At 69.4% G+C, this 14,640-nt stretch overlaps 2 protein-coding genes across 2 annotated transcripts; one reads left to right on the top strand and one right to left on the bottom strand.

The window, feature by feature from the left end:
* Window positions 1-3,095: 3,095 nt before the first annotated feature.
* ATP5D (ATP synthase, H+ transporting, mitochondrial F1 complex, delta subunit) lies at window positions 3,096-6,055 on the bottom strand. Its single transcript, XM_017834392.1, has 5 exons — window positions 5,921-6,055; window positions 5,022-5,175; window positions 4,556-4,644; window positions 4,002-4,129; window positions 3,096-3,218 (listed from the first exon to the last, which is right to left on the bottom strand). Exons 1-4 carry the CDS (start codon window positions 6,053-6,055, stop codon window positions 4,007-4,009), a joined length of 501 nt encoding a protein of 166 aa, XP_017689881.1. The 3' UTR covers window positions 3,096-3,218; window positions 4,002-4,006.
* A 347-nt stretch (window positions 6,056-6,402) lies between these two features.
* Window positions 6,403-14,466, top strand: CBARP (CACN beta subunit associated regulatory protein). Its single transcript, XM_017834358.1, has 10 exons — window positions 6,403-6,850; window positions 9,026-9,097; window positions 9,697-9,842; window positions 9,939-10,000; window positions 10,245-10,410; window positions 10,488-10,662; window positions 10,865-11,017; window positions 11,356-11,563; window positions 11,676-11,859; window positions 12,165-14,466. The coding sequence occupies exons 2-10, from the start codon at window positions 9,050-9,052 to the stop codon at window positions 13,339-13,341; spliced, it is 2,319 nt and encodes a 772-aa protein (XP_017689847.1). The 5' UTR covers window positions 6,403-6,850; window positions 9,026-9,049; the 3' UTR covers window positions 13,342-14,466.
* Window positions 14,467-14,640: the final 174 nt, after the last annotated feature.

Genomic DNA, 14,640 nt, shown 5'->3' with positions numbered 1-14,640 from the left:
GCAGACTGGGCGCTGAGGGCGCGAGGCAGCAGCAGGGTCAGGCAGGATCCCAAGTGGGGCCAGGCAGGATCCCAAGTGCCGAGCTTTGGGCAGGGAAAGGGGCGGCTCTGCGGGATGAGTCAGCCCGGCGGGAGCGGGGCGTCCTGGGGCTGCGGTGGGGTTTGGGGTTGTTTTTCCTGCAGAGAGAGGAGAGCTGGAACCTTTCGCCTGCATTCGGGACTGGGTGGGACGGGGAAATGCCACGCGGCCGAGCGCAGGGAGGGCCCTCAGCACCGGGAGATTTGGCCCGGCAGAGCCCGGCCCGTCTCGGAAATCATCCCCCGGAGAAGCGACGCCGCCGGCAGAATCCGTGATGCTTCACTTTCCGAGCGCTCCCGGCCCCGCTCCCCACCCTCCATCTGGCAGCAGAGCATGCGAGTCACGGGCGAGAGCCCTGGGTGGAAGGGGAGGAGGAGGGGGGCAATGCCGGCCCCCTGCCCGCTCCCGCCACGGCCAGGGGAGCTCTTCCCTCTCACACCCACCGCCCAGCCCAGAGCCGGAGCCAGACAGACCCCAGGCTCCTGGGAATAACTCCACTGCACTGTGCAGATGCTCCCAGCCCTGCATGCCCCCAGCAGAGACAGAGACCCAAAGGCAGAGTTACCCCAGCACCCATCACCCCAAAAGGAGGTGGAGAAAGGCCTTTTGCCCTGCTGTGAACAGAGGCTGTGGTGCCCAAGGGCAGGTGCCAGCACTCCAGGGACCGCCAAGTGCCAGGCCAGTGCCACCATCTCCCCAGTCCAGGCTGGTTTCGGGGAGAGAGGAGGGAGATTCACCCATCGAATCACATCATGGTCCACACCGTGGAGCTGCCTCCCCCTTCCCTGCCCCCTGGCAGGGTTCATCCCTGCAGTGCCAGTACAGCGAGCCAGGAGCAGGGAAGGGCTTTGCCTCCGGTGCAGCCACAGCTGCACATCTCCTGCCCCCAGTCAGCCCATTTTCATGGCATCCAGTGGGACGCGACTGATGGCGGCTCTGGCGTGGGCAGCAGGAGCTGGGGGAGGAGAACGTGGCTCTGCAGAGCCGGAGGGGAAGGGCCAGAGGCAGAGGTGAGGGGCTCAGAGCCAAGGCTGCAGCAGGAGGTCCCTGTGGGGAGTGGGCTGGGCTGGGAGTGTGGAGGAGCTCAGTGAATCACCCACACATGGCCCTGCACCCCCAAAGTGCAGCTCACGGCGAGCAGGGCTGTGACATCGCCGGCCAGGGCTGCTCCGGTCCTGGCTCAGGACAAAGCCCTTTCCCTGCATCCACGAGGGCAGGAGAGGCCCCATCCCAGGACAGAGCGGGGGCACTGTCTCAGGGTCTCTGGACATGGAAGAACTGGAGGTGCCCTCACTGCTCCCCCCAGACACAGCCTACAAGTCCCAGCAGCCATCAGGCCATGGAGCTCCCAGCCAAGGGCACCCTGTGAGGGGCAGGGCCGGATTCCTCAGCCCCCCCGGCCCCCCCGGCGCTGGCGGAAGGCAGTGGGAAGAGCTGGTGAGAGGACGCTGACGGAGACACTTTTTTCCCATCCTAAAAATAGCAGCTGGCCGTTTCCCCAGCTTCCCGGCCTCGCCAACGCTCTTCCATTAGATGAAAAACCCGAGGCAGCCACCTTCCGTCAGCACGGCTGCGTGTGCCGGGGGAGGCTCACGCAGCCGAAATAGCAGCCGGGGACAGAGAGGGGCAGCAGGAGAGGGAGGGGAGCCGGCCGGCCCCCGTTATTCCCGAGATGTTTTAATTAGCACAGCCCCGACTCGGAGGATTTGCTCATGCTCGGTACAACGTCTGACCTTTGAAGAAAAAGAAGAAAGGGAATGAGAGGGGAAGGGGAAAAGGCACTGGAGCAGCTCAGGAGCTGGAAGTCGGCTGAGCTTCAAATAGGCTCCGCGTCAGGCACTCGGAGGCTTTTAATAAGCCACAGAGTGAGAAATTTAACACCACGGGCTCTATTTTTGATCACTTGTGAAGGGGGGGAGAGAAAGACAGAGAGAGCAAGAGGAGGGGGAGGAGGTGGCGGTGAGAAGAGGAGGCAGCCAAGATTACATCCTGGGTGGCAGCACCGAAAATAGCCGTGCCCCACTCCGGGAGGGAGCAGCGGGAGCCGCGCGGGGCCCGCAGGAGGCCGGAGCAGTGACCTCCCTGGAGCAGTGACCTCCCCAGAGCTGCTGCCCACACAGGCAGCCAACGCACCTTCCCGGGCTGGAACACGGCAGGGAAAAGGGGATTAGAGCGTGGCAGCTCTGCACAGCAGAGGGAACCCGAAATCCCTCTGGGAGGGCGTGGGGAGGGAGGCACCGAGCGAGGGGCCTGGCAGCATCTGGTGCCGTGGGCAGGACATGCATCCCCGGTGCCTGGCACAGGCAGAGCCATCCCCTCACTCAAACACGCCCCTTCCCAGCAGCTCTGGGGCTGGGAAGAGCCCCTCCTGCTTCCCTGGAGCCCCTCCTGCCTTCCCTGGGCTGTGGTGAGTCCTGAGCAGCCTCCTCAGACAGGGCTGCGTCCAGCGAGCCCCGGGTGAGCCACGACTGCAGCAGAGTCACAGCCGCCCCCAGCAGGAAAGATTCCCACCACGCACGGCATCTGCTTCCCTCTGCACCGAGTCTCTGGGGGCAGGGGGAGCTCTCCCTGCTCCGTGTGCCAGCAGCAGCAGAGGATGGGGCAGAGCCCGGCAGCTGCTGCCCAGCTGTGAGCAGCACCGTGCCGGAACAGTCCGGTCAACGGGGATTCCTGCAGCGCCGGAGCCGGGAGGCCGAGGCAGAGCCAGTGGTGGGGCAGGGAACCAGGACAGAACAGCTCTGGAACAGACCTGTACTCCTGTGCTGCCTTAATCCTGCTGTCCAGGTGACTACTGGAGGTGGAGGTGGCTGGAGCACCGGGAGGGGGTTATAAACCTGCCCGATGAGCCTCGTGCGGGAAGATCTGCCCTGGGAATGCCCGGCTGATCCCCAGGGCAGCGCTAGTGACACCTTCCCTGGGTGCATCTGCCCCCCAGCCCCCAGGCCGGGGCAGGAGCCGGGAGCTGATCCCAGCTCTGCTGCAATCGCTGTGCGGGAAGAAGGTGACGTGCCACGAGAGGGGGTTGCATTTCCTTTTAATTGATGAGAACGTTTTCTCCACCTCCGTTCGCCCCACTCCATCTGTGCAGCTGGGGAGCAGGACAGGGACAGGCTGGGAGTTCTGCACCCACGGTGGGATTCCTGCAATGCACAAAGCAGGGTTGGGTTACTGAGGGGGGGCTTGGCTGGGCCTTGGATCCCGACCCCAGGGCTTGGCCCTGCTCCAGCTGCTCAACTGCTGAGAGTAAACACGAGCCAGTCTCCCCGGGACCAAAGAGCACCAAAGAGCACCCGGAGCAGAGATGAGGAGATAGTGGGAGCCGGTGCCCTGCTGTGCTCGGGGCTCACGGAGGCTCTCAGTGACTCACCCCCAGCACAGCACACACTGCCACAGAGTCCCCGACTGCCAGCACGTGGGAATGGGAGGGATGAGGCACAGTCTGAGCAGGGCAGAGGGAAAAGGGGCCATGAGGTAAGAGCCTGGCTTCACCTCCCCCGAGACTGAAGCTGTTTGTCTTAGGGGAGTGTCCGTGACAGAGGCCACGCAGGGCAGAGGCCACTGCCCAGGCACCCCCTGCCTGCCCCCGAGCTGCCCGTGAGCACTGCCAGTCCTGGGGGGACCTGGGGCACCAGTGAAGCCCTGGCAGTGACAGCAGCTCCCAGCCTGTCCTGGCACTAGGGTTGAACCGGGCACAGCCCGGCCTGGCCCCGGGCCCTGTTGCCATCTGGTGGCCCTGCCTCAGCTCTGGGCTGAGGACCCTCATAGGCCCTCTCAGAGCTGAGGCCTGACCCCAGCAAGGGACAGCTGCAGAGTCACTGCTCCCCAGAAGCCAGGGCACCACCCCTCGCCCACCCCAGCAGCCCCACAGGACTTGTCCCCAGAAGCAGGTCTGGACACTCAGCCAGGCCCCAGGTGACCCTCACCTGAATCACTCCAGAGCCTTCACCAGGGCTTCGTTGGCTTCTACCTTAATCTGAGCTTCTGCTTTAGCAGCTTCATCGGACGCTGCAGCCACTTCTGACACGGCCTTCTCCAGGTTGGATTTCGCAGTCTGAACAGAGGGGCACAAGGAATGTGTCACTGGGAGACCACCACAGGAGAGGGGACAATTCTACAGCCCCAGAGTCACCCCCTCCCTCCCACTGCAGTTGTTGACCCCACAGACACTGACCCGGGGCCCTGTGGAGCAGCCAACACAGCTGTGCTGGCCCCAGACACCTTATCAGCAGGGAAAAGCTCTTTCTGGAGCCCAAGAGGGGATGGGGACAAGGTCAGTGTCTGTCTGACGGGCGAGAATAGCCTGGGGAAGGTGAATGACTGCACAGTTCCCACTCCCTGGAGCCCTGAGGCTTTGATCCAAGTGATGGGGGTGCAGGCACAGCTCCTGGTCTGGGCAGGGGAAGCTCCTGAGCCAACCAGAGTAGAGAAGCAGGGGGCAAAGCCCCCCGGGGAGCCCCCCCGGGCTCGGGGTACTCACAGCCAGGTCCAGCATGTCCATGGTCACCGCCTCCTCTGCCAGCACCTGCACTGTGGAGTCGGCGTTGACGGTGACGGAGCCGCTGCTCACTGCGAGGCACAGAGGGCAGGGTCAGCCAGGGCTGCCAGAGGGGCTCACCCCTGGCACCTCCACCATCCCTTCCCCAAAACAAATCCTTGGCACCCTCCTGTCACGTTCCCAACATTCAGGGCCTCAGTTCCCACCCCAAGGGAAGCTGGAGCAAGGTATGTTCCCAGAGAGCCTGAGCAGAACCAAGACCCAACCCCAACCCATAGAGCTCCAGCTCCCAGGGCAGCTTCCAGCAGCCCCTGGCAGGGTTGGGAAAGCAGAAATCCCTGGAAATGCAGCAGGGCACACGTGGCTGGGCAGAGCCTCCCTTGTGAAAGCACTGAGAACACCATCCCCACACACACCTTTCCTCCCCAGCTCCTCCTGCCTCGCTCACCAAAGTACTTGGTGGCCGTCCCGTCCTCGGCGTAGACTGTGACCACGCCTGGCCGGAGCACCTGCAGCGTGGGGACGTGGGATGCCAGGATGCCAAAGGAGCCAGTCAGCGTGGGCACGTCCACCTGCTTCACGTTGGCACCGTTGTAGAACACCTGGACGAGGAGGACACAGGAAAACAGTCATCAGGAATGGGGGGATGGAGAGTGGCAGGGAAGAGCCCAGGGATGCAGTGGGCAGCTGGCTCCATCCAGAGGGAGCATCCCAGCTCCATCCCAAGGGAACAGCCCGGCTCCTGACAGGTTCAGCACGCCCAGGTGTGCCCAGGACAGGCTACACCTGCACAGCAGGGAGCAGGGCCGGGTTCCAGAGGAGGGGTCCTGGCACGGGGAGCGGGGATGCGTTCCCAGCTCCCGGGGCACACGCAGACACGGAGTCGGGAGTGGGCGAGAGGCGCCGGCACAGCCGGGAGCAGCCTGGGAAGCGCGTGGGGAGCCCTGAGCCGGTGTCCCCGCTGCGGCCCACGCGGCCCGGCTGTCCCTGTCCCTGTGCCCGCGCCCTGCCCCGGGGACACCGCCGGCCCCGCCGCCCCCGCAGCCCCGGGCACGGCGGGGGCGGCCCGGCCGCGTCCCGCTCCGGGAGGAGCAGGAGCAGGAGCGGCCCCGGGCGGGCCCCGGGAGCGCCGCGGCGGGGACGGCCCGAGGTCAGGGCCAAGGTCAGCCCGGGGACAGCCCGGCCGGGCCGCGGGGGCCGCAGCGCCCCAGGCCCCGCTCTCGCCCCGGCCCCGGGCACCGACAGCCCCACGGGGGCGGCGGCACCGGCCGCGTCCCGCCCGCCCCGAGCCCGCCGCGGGCACCGGGCGGGGCGGCGGCGGGGACACGGGGGCCGGGCCGGCCGTACCTGCGTGGGCGAGGCGAAGGTGAAGGCCATGGCGGCGGGGCCCGCGGCGGGCTCGGCGTAGCCGCGGGCGGGCGGCGGCAGCAGCGCGGGGCGGGCGAGGCGGAGCAGGCGGCGGGCGCGGAACATCGCGGCCATGGCGGCGGCGGCGGCGGCGGCGCGGGGCAGGCCGGGACGGCGCCGGACCACAGCTCCCGGCGTGCCCCGCGCGCCGCCCGGCGCAGAAGGCGTCATCCGGCACCGCAGGGCCTCATGGGAGTTGTAGTCCCATCCCCGCCGGGTGTCGCGGTGCCGGGGGGTCCGGCCCCGCTCCGCCCCCGCACCGAGGGGCCGCCGCACCCCCGGGCCCGGCCCGGCCGCGAGGGCTCTGGGGCGGGGATGGAGACAGGGAGGTGGGAGAGGGATGCAGGCAGGGAGGTGGGACAGGTAGAGGTACAGGCAGGTCTTGGGCAGGCAGGGGGGCAGGCAGCGCTGGTACAGGCAGGGTACAGGCAGGGGTACAGGCGGGGTGGTACAGGCAGGGGTGCAGGCTGAGGTGCAGACAGGCGTACAGGCAGGAGTGCGGGCAGGGCTGGGACCGGCAGGGGGTCACGCAGGGGTGCAGGCTGGGCTGGTATAGGCAGGGCTGGTGTAGGTAGGAGTACAGGCAGAGGTGGTACAGGCAGGGGTATGGACAGGGCTGTGGGGCAGGCAGGAGTACAGGCAGGCAGGGGTACAGGCGGGACAGGTGGAGGCAGGGGTGCAGGCAGGGCTGTGGGGCAGGCAGGGGTACAGACAGGGGTACAGGCAGGGGTACAGGCAGGGCTGGGGCAGCCCCTGTCCCCACGTGACGCCCGCGCCGCGCGGGGGCGGCTCCGGTTCATTCATAAATCCCGGGGCCGCCCCGCCGCACCGAGCGCAGCGGCGGCGATGGAGCCCCGATCTCGGTTGTAGGTGAGTGTCTGGCTCCGCCGCCTCGCGACAGCCCCTATCGCGACACACGGAGCCAGCCCGGCCGAGGGCAGACTATCACGCCCCACCGCGCCTGGAGGTCCCCGGCGCTCCTGCCTCGCTGTCACCAGCCCTGTCACCAGCCCTGCCTGCATCCCTGTCTCCATCCCGCATCCCTGCCCCACATCCCTGCCTGCATCCCGCATCCTTGCCTCCGTCCCTGCTCCACATCCCTGCCTGCATCACATTCCGCATCCCTATTTGCATCCCGCATCCCTGCCTGCATCCCCGTCACCGGGCTGGCGCGGGGGGATGCGCCCAGGGGGGACAGAGCGGGTCCCCCCCCGCCCGCAGCCCAGCCCCGGCCCAACGGGGCCCCGTGGGTCTCACACACGCGTGGGGCACAGCCCCGACACACCCCCCCGCACCCCCTCCCACGTGCGTGGGCGCGGCAGCACCGGGGTCCCCCGGCCCCGAGCCCCCGCCCTGGGCACCACCGGCGGCCCCGGGTCCCGCCCCGTGTCCCCCCGCGGGGGGACAGCCCCGGGACCGGCCCCCTCCTCCAGACAATGGCCGTCCTGTTCCTGCCGGGTCGCCATGGAGACGGGATTCCTCCATGATGGGGAACAGGAGGGACATTCTTCCAGCTACCCCCGGCCCCCCGCGCCCCCCCGTCGGGCCTGAGGGTGCCCGGCAGGGATCCCTCCCGCCGGGCCCCCATTCCGCGTGGAGCCGCAGCCTCTCGCCCGGGGTCCCCCTTGCCAGGCCCGGGGTCCCCCCACACCCTCGGCATACTGGGGTCGGTGGAGGGACCCCTGCCTTATCGTGTCCGGGGCGCCACGGGGTGGGTCCCCTCAGCCCGTGCTGCATCACACCAGCTCGGAGATGCCTGAGGTGCACCGAGAGCCGGGGTGGGCGGGGGGGGTCTCTGCCCCGGGAGATATCCCGGTAAGACCCCGATGTCCTGTGCCAGGGCTGGCCCCAGCCATCACCATCCCTCGCTGCCAGCTGCGACACGGCCACCGCTGTGCTGTCCCCACGAGTGACAGTCCCCACCCCTTCACGGGCTCCATTCACATTTTTCACTGACCTAATTCTGAGCGGTTTCCAAGCGCCCACCTCTGCCTGCTCCGGGGGTCCCCAACACCAGCATCACCCACCCCTGCCCATTCTGGGGGTCCCCGACAGCAGCATCGCCCACCCAGCTCAGTCTCAGCCCCTCCAGCAGCCCGGGGACACACGGAGGGGATGCACGGAGGGGACACACGGACCCGCAACAGGAGCTGGAGCCCGGCAGCGCCCGGGAAGGGCCCCCCCGAACACGGGGGAGGGTGACGAGGTCCCCACAGGGGACCGCGGGGCCGATGCCGCGGAGGGATGTGGGACCCCTGCCCCGGTGGCTCTCGCTGCTCGGGAGCTCGGCCCGGCCCCCCCGGCCCCTCGGTGTCCCCCCCGCGCGGACCGCCCGGTGACGGAGCCGCTCTCGGGATGACTCACGAACGTCACCCGTCGCTCTCCGGCGACACCCACGCCACGAGCTGTGGGGCGGCCACCTGCCCCCCGGCCCTGCCGCTGCCCCCAGCGCGGCTCGCTCCGGGCTCCCGCGGGCGGGGGTCTCCCGGCAGCGCCGACCCCTCCGGCAGCGGGCCTGGGGCCGCGTTTGGCCCCTCGGCTCCCCGGGGACGTCGGTGCGGTGTCACCCCGGAACCGGGGCAGGGACAGCCCCCCCGGGCCGGCTCCGGCCACCGGCACCAGCCACCGTTTGGGGTCTCCGGCCCCAACCGGGCGTGGGGACCGCGGCCGCTCTCCGGGGGCCGTGCCCACGCGAGTCCGGGGGTGGGCGCGGGGTAGCTGTGGCCTGCGGGGGCGAGGGGCTCCCCGGGGAAGGGCAGCGGTCCTGTCCCCTCCTCCTCATCCCTCCATCCCTGCTTCTCTCCTGACCACACCCTCCATCCCTTCTTCATCCTCCCCCTGAGCACACCCTCCCTTCATCCCTTCATCGCGGTCCCTCCCTCCATCCCTCCCTCCATCTCTCCATCCCGGTCCCTCCCTCCCGGTCCCTCCCGGCAGCTCCGCACCGCGGTGCCGGGCAGGGGCCGGGGCAGGAGCCGCCGCCGCCGCCCCCGGCCCGGCCCCGCCACCCCGGCCGGTGCCTCCCTCTCTCTCCCCCCGCACCAGGACACGCTCAGGCCGGGACGGACCATGAGCGATGACCCAACACCCTGGGACAACGCGACCGAGAGCGCCACGGTGAGTCCTGCCTGTCCCTGCCTGCCCTTGCAGCCCCTGCCTGCCCCTGCCCACGCCGCCGGCCTCGGGGTCCCGCGGGAGGGGGGATGCGCGTTGGGAGCTGTGGGGTTCTCGTGTCTGCCGTGGGGCTGGGGTCTGTGTCCGGGTGGGGACGGCAGCAACCCCACTGTCACCCCCTGCTCTGCCAGTCCTGGGGGTGGGTGACACCTCTCTGTGCCCTGCACACCCCCGGGATGCTCTGGGTGCTGGGGGGTCTGGGGGCTGCTGCCGGATCAGCGCCTTTCCCCCGGCTGAGGGCTGGAAGCCCTGAGCGCCGTGGTGGGGCAGGACTGGGGGTCCCGTCCCCATCCCCGTCCCAGTCCCCGTCCCCGTCCCCACTCCCGCTCGGCGCGGGGGCCGCGGGCGGCTCAGCCCCCCCGGCTGCCGTTGCCTTGGTGCAGGCAGGGCCCGGGGGCGGCGCGGGGGGGGCTCAGCGGCTCTGGGGAGCGGCGCTGGCGTCAGCGCGGCGGGGGCAGGTTTGGGCTGGGCCGGGGGCAGGTTTGGGCTGGGCCGGGGTCCCCCGGCGCGTCCCCGCAGCTCAGCCCCTCGGCCCCGGGCAGGCGGTGCCCGGCGAGGTGTCCCCCCAGGATGGGTACGTGCTGCTCCTCGCCCTGCTCTCCATCTTCATCGGGGGCACCCTGGTCCTGCTCTCGGGCATCCTGATCATCTGCCGGCGCTGCTGCGAGGCCGACCGCCGGCACTCCAGGTGGGCACGGGGGACGCCGCTGTCCCCGAGGGGTGTGGCACTGCGAGAGGGGCAGGAGGGCTGGCATGGGCACCGCTGACCCTCCTCCCTCCGCAGAGCCAGCGATGACCCTGAGAAAACCAACACCACTTACCTGGATGACTCGCAGCCAGCGCAGGGTGAGTGCCCACAGTGACCTGCCAGCCCCCCCAGCAGCACCCCCAGCTCCTTGGGAGTGGGGGTAAGGCAGCCCTTGGGCCCTCCATCGTCCATTCCTTGCTGTGGAGTGGGACTGGCAGCTGGGAGCAGGGAATTCTGGGCTGGCATCGAGGCCACGAGTGCAGCAAGTTTGTCACGCCCCAGCTGGGGAAGCTGGGGTGCCCCACAGTGGGGGGAGCTGGTGGCTGACCCCCTTCCCCACAGATATCACTGTCAAAGTGGAGGACCCCGAGTGCCTGTCGTCCTCCAGCTACCGGGATGCGGAGAGCGAGCGGTTCCTGTCCTCCAGCTCCTCCACCGCCCGCCGCGTCTCCTTCAACGAGGCCGCGCTCTTTGACCAGAGCAAGAAGACCCAGGAGAAGGGGAGGAGGTGAAGCACAGGACTGGGGGCCCCTGGGGGACCCTGGGCTGGCCGGGGCTGCCCCTCCTGACCCGGCTGTCCCGCAGGTACACGCTGACAGAGGGGGACTTCCACCACCTGAAGAACGCCCGCCTGACCCACCTGCACCTCCCGCCACCCGCCCTCAAGATTGTCACCATCCACGAGTGCGAGTCCAGCGAGAACAGCCTGGCCATGACCCCCCGCCTGCCCCCACCCAAGCCCGGCCTTGCCATCTTCCAGGTGAGCCCCCGGTGCCCTGGGCACTGCTGGGACACGGGGGGCCAGGGGTCTGGGCATCCTGCAGCACACCAAGGAGGCACCGCTGGACTCAGGGTGGGAGTCTTGGGGCATTGTTGGAAGTGGAGACGAGGGGTCCTGGGACGAGGGGCTCCTCCTGGTCCCCACCATCGTGCAGACCCCCTGAGCAGGCTCTGCCTTGCAGCGCCCTGCAGGGGCCCTGCCCCAGCCGGTGCTCCCCAGCCATGCCGTGGGCCCCAGCTCTGCCCTGCCCGGGGACACCTACAACTCCACCGTGGACACCAGCTTCACTGAGGCCAGCCCGGCTGCCTCCTCCGACTCCGGGGAGGGCCCCTCGGTGAGTGCTGGGGTGGGGGGCTGGGACCTGGCAGGGGAAGGGGCTCCCCAGCCTTGGCAGCCTGTGCAGACCCAATGGTTCTTTCCTGCTCCCTCCCTGCTCCCCCAGATCCCGGCCCTGCCCCCCCGCCTCTGTGCCAGGGCTCTGAGGAGAGATGTGGGCATCCAACTAGAAACAGGCTCTGCCCCCCCCACCTCATCCCTGCCCCGGGGGACGTTTGTGCATCTGCTGCAGCCCAACTCAGCAGAGCGGACAAAGGAGCTGAGCAGGATACGGGGGGGTCAGGGGGGCCGTGAGTGCCCGCTCGGCCCCACTCACGGCCCCTCCACCCCCCCCAGTTTGCAGCAGCCCCCAGGAGCGGGAAGGCAGCTGGGGTGGGCAGTGCCAGCCCCGGGGAGCCCCCTCCGACCCCCCCCCAGGGCCCCGTCCTGCAGTTCTTCACCCGCCTGCGCCGCCACGCCAGCCTGGACGGGGCCAGCCCCTACTTCAGGATCAAGAAGTGGAAGCTGGAGAGCACCCAGCGGGCGTCCAGCCTGGACACCAGAGGTGGGGGCAAGGGGGGCCCTCCAGGGCCGTGTGGGGTGGGTGGGCACATGTGGGCAGGGGGCTCGTGGTGCCAGAGGGGGCTGTCCCCCCAGCCATGCCCTGTGTCCCCCAGGGTCCCCCAAGCGCCGGCAGTTCCAGCGGCAGCGGGCGGCCAGCGAGAGCATGGACCAGGAGGACCGGGACCCCCACCAGACCGACATCATCCAGTACATCGCCCACACCGACGACGTGGCCTTCCACCCCGCGGGGGGCCCCTTCCTGCCCTCCCCCGCCAGCCCCCCACCCTCTCTCGGCAGGTATTTTTCAGTAGATAAGAGGGGATGGGGACGGGTGAGCCGGGCACCGGGAAGGCATCGTGGGACCCCGTGCTGCCCTGGGCGTGGGGGGCTCCCACCTTTGTGAGGCTTTGATGGGGCAACCGAGTCTAGGGGGAGCTGGTGATGGGGAGGATGGGGTGGGGCACGGGCAGGGCGGTGGGGACAGCATGGGGTGGCACCACGGCATCGCTGCGGAGCCTGCAGGGGCCGGGCTGGCACGTTCCCTGCCCGCTGCCGGCTGGGACCGTCCCGTCCCTGCCGTGACACGGGGGTGGTGCCCACAGGCTAGAGCCGGGCGAGGGGGGCGCGGGCAGCCCCGGCGAGGCCGGCGGCCCCGAGCAGCCCAGCGCCTACCACGACATCTGGAGCCTGCGCGCCTCGCTGGAGCTGTACGCGGCCTCCGAGCGCAGCAACGACCAGGACTCCGTGCGCAGCGACGGCGGGGACAGCGTCTCCTCTGCCGGCGGCGTGGCCCCCTGCCCCTCCTCCTCCCTGGACGAGGCCGAAGGGCCCGAGGAGAAGTTCTGGGGTCGGTCCAAGACGGAGGAGTCGGAGCCCGGCACCCGCAAGCTGCTGCAGATGGACAGCGGCTACGCCTCCATCGAGGCGCCGAGCCGGGGGGGCGAGGAGGGGCCCCCCAAGGACCAGACGGCCTCCGAGAAGCGCATTTGCTTCACCAGCGCCGGGCGGAAAGGAACCATCTTCGAGAGCTTCGAGGGCCGGGAGCCGGAGGAGGAGGAGGAGGAAGAAGAGGAGGAGGAAGACGGGGGGAGCACGGCCCTGGGCGCAGCGGGTGGGGGACACCTCCGTCCCCACAGCCCCCTGGCCTGGTCGCCGTACGGGCAGATGTTCCCGGGGCGGGAGGCGCTGCCCCGGCGGGATTACAGCATCGACGAGAAGACGGATGCGCTGTTCAACGCCTTCGTGCGCCACGACCCCCAGTTCGACGAGTCGCCGCTGCGGGGGAAGCACCGCTCCCGCACCCACCTGCGCAAGCAGTGGCAGCACGCGAAGCAGTTCAGCGACCCCGGCGTGCGGTACCCGGCGCTGGAGCGGCACCGGACGCCCCTGCGCCGCGGCGACAGCGCCAACTACCCCCTGGACGCCCGGTTCCACAGCCCCCTGCCCCGCATCGTCAGCGCCGGCGACGAGGAGGCGGCCGAGGCGGCCGATGGGGTCCCTCCTGCCCCGGCACTGCCCGACCCGGAGATCCAAGTGATTGTGGAGGAGCCCGGCGAGGCGGCCCCCGAGCCCAAGGCTGGCTCCGAGCCCCCTGAGGACGACGACTGCCCCGGCCCCGGGAGGTGCCTGGGGCTTGGCTCTGGCTCGGAGCTGATGGACAAGATCACCGGTGGCCTGGAGGAGCGGCTCTATGGGCACCTGAGGAGAGCGGGAGAGACCCCCGAGCCCGCGGTGGCCGTGGCGGCCAGTGATGCCCCCCCCGACCACAGCCCGGTCTAGGCCCACCACGAGGGGGAGAGACCCTGGCATGGGGGGACTTGGTCCCCACTAGAGTTCGGGGCTCCATCCCCTCCTGCTGCCGGCGTGGGGACCAGCCCGGTGCCCAGTGCCCTGTGGGAAGGGTGTCCCGGCCTGGGAAGGCCAGGAGGGCATGTGGGGTCCCCTGGCTGTACCCCCCACCACGGGGGTCCAGTAGCGTGGGGTGGCCGAGCCCTCTGGCTCCCGGGAGCGAGGTGCCAGGAGAGGGCCCGGGCTGGGGGTGCCCCGGGGGTCGGGGCGCAGAGAAGGAGCCGAGCGTCGGTCGGGGGTCAGTGCTGGGGGACTTTTCTGACCCCCCACCCCACTGAGCCCCCGGCAGAGCCCCGAGCCAGCTCCGCTCTCCCCTCTCTCCGTGGTTTTACAAGCAATAAGCCTCTCCTCCAGCCGGGAACGTCCTGCCAGGAAGGGGCCGGAGCTGGGTGTTCCCCACCGGGGGATGCTGCGGTGCCACCCTGGCAGGGGGGGTAGTTTGAGGAGGGGAGAGTCACCTCCTCAATCCCACAGTCCCCCCAGTTCTGCAGGGAGCCTGGGATCTAAACTGGAAGCGGAGGGTCTGGGGCAGGGGGCTGCTCGAGGGGCCACGGGGGAGCTGGGGGTCCTGCAGTGGCAGCCTGGGCTGGGCAGGACCGACCCTGGGGGCCCCATAAATGCCCCCTGGAGGGGTGGGGGCTGCTCAGGTGGGGGTACAGGGTGAGAGCAGAGCATGGGGTCCCCAGTGCACACTGTGGGTGACCCCCAGTGTCTCCCACCCTCTGGGGGCTCAGCGGGGGCTCGAGGCGCCCGGAGGATATTTATTATTTTTACAGAGGTGGCTGCTGCTCCGGGGTGGGGTTTGCTTTTACTGGGTTTTTATTTGTGTTTCAAAGGATGGGGGGAAAAAAAAGAGAAAAAATCCTCACCCCAGCCCAGCCCCAGCTGTGGCACCTGGGACTCGGCAGCAGGGGAGGGGACAGGCAGGGGCCCCCAGACCCCATTGCATGTGAGTAGAGGCCGGGTCCCCCCTTCCCTCTGCGCAGGCTCTGCCCAAAGCCCTCCCTCCATCAACCCCGCGTTTTTAAGTCTATAAACAAAGGAGAAAAAACAAAACCAACCGACTGTGACATCTCTGAGCTTGTTTCTTACCTTCTGTTTCCCGGGATGGTGCCTGCAGGGTGGGGGGAGTCGGGGCAGGGGGGCTCCAGGCCTGGCATCACCCCACGAGAGCAGAGTCTGCCTGGGGGGGCTGTGCCCTCCCAAAACGAAAAGGAAGCAGAGGGGCTG

This window comes from Lepidothrix coronata, unplaced genomic scaffold (assembly GCF_001604755.1).
Source record: "Lepidothrix coronata isolate B3197 unplaced genomic scaffold, Lepidothrix_coronata-1.0 Scaffold233, whole genome shotgun sequence".
NCBI classification, from domain to species: domain Eukaryota; kingdom Metazoa; phylum Chordata; class Aves; order Passeriformes; family Pipridae; genus Lepidothrix; species Lepidothrix coronata.
Note: the sequence above shows the minus strand (reverse complement) of the source record. Positions and strands in the feature narration are given on the sequence as shown.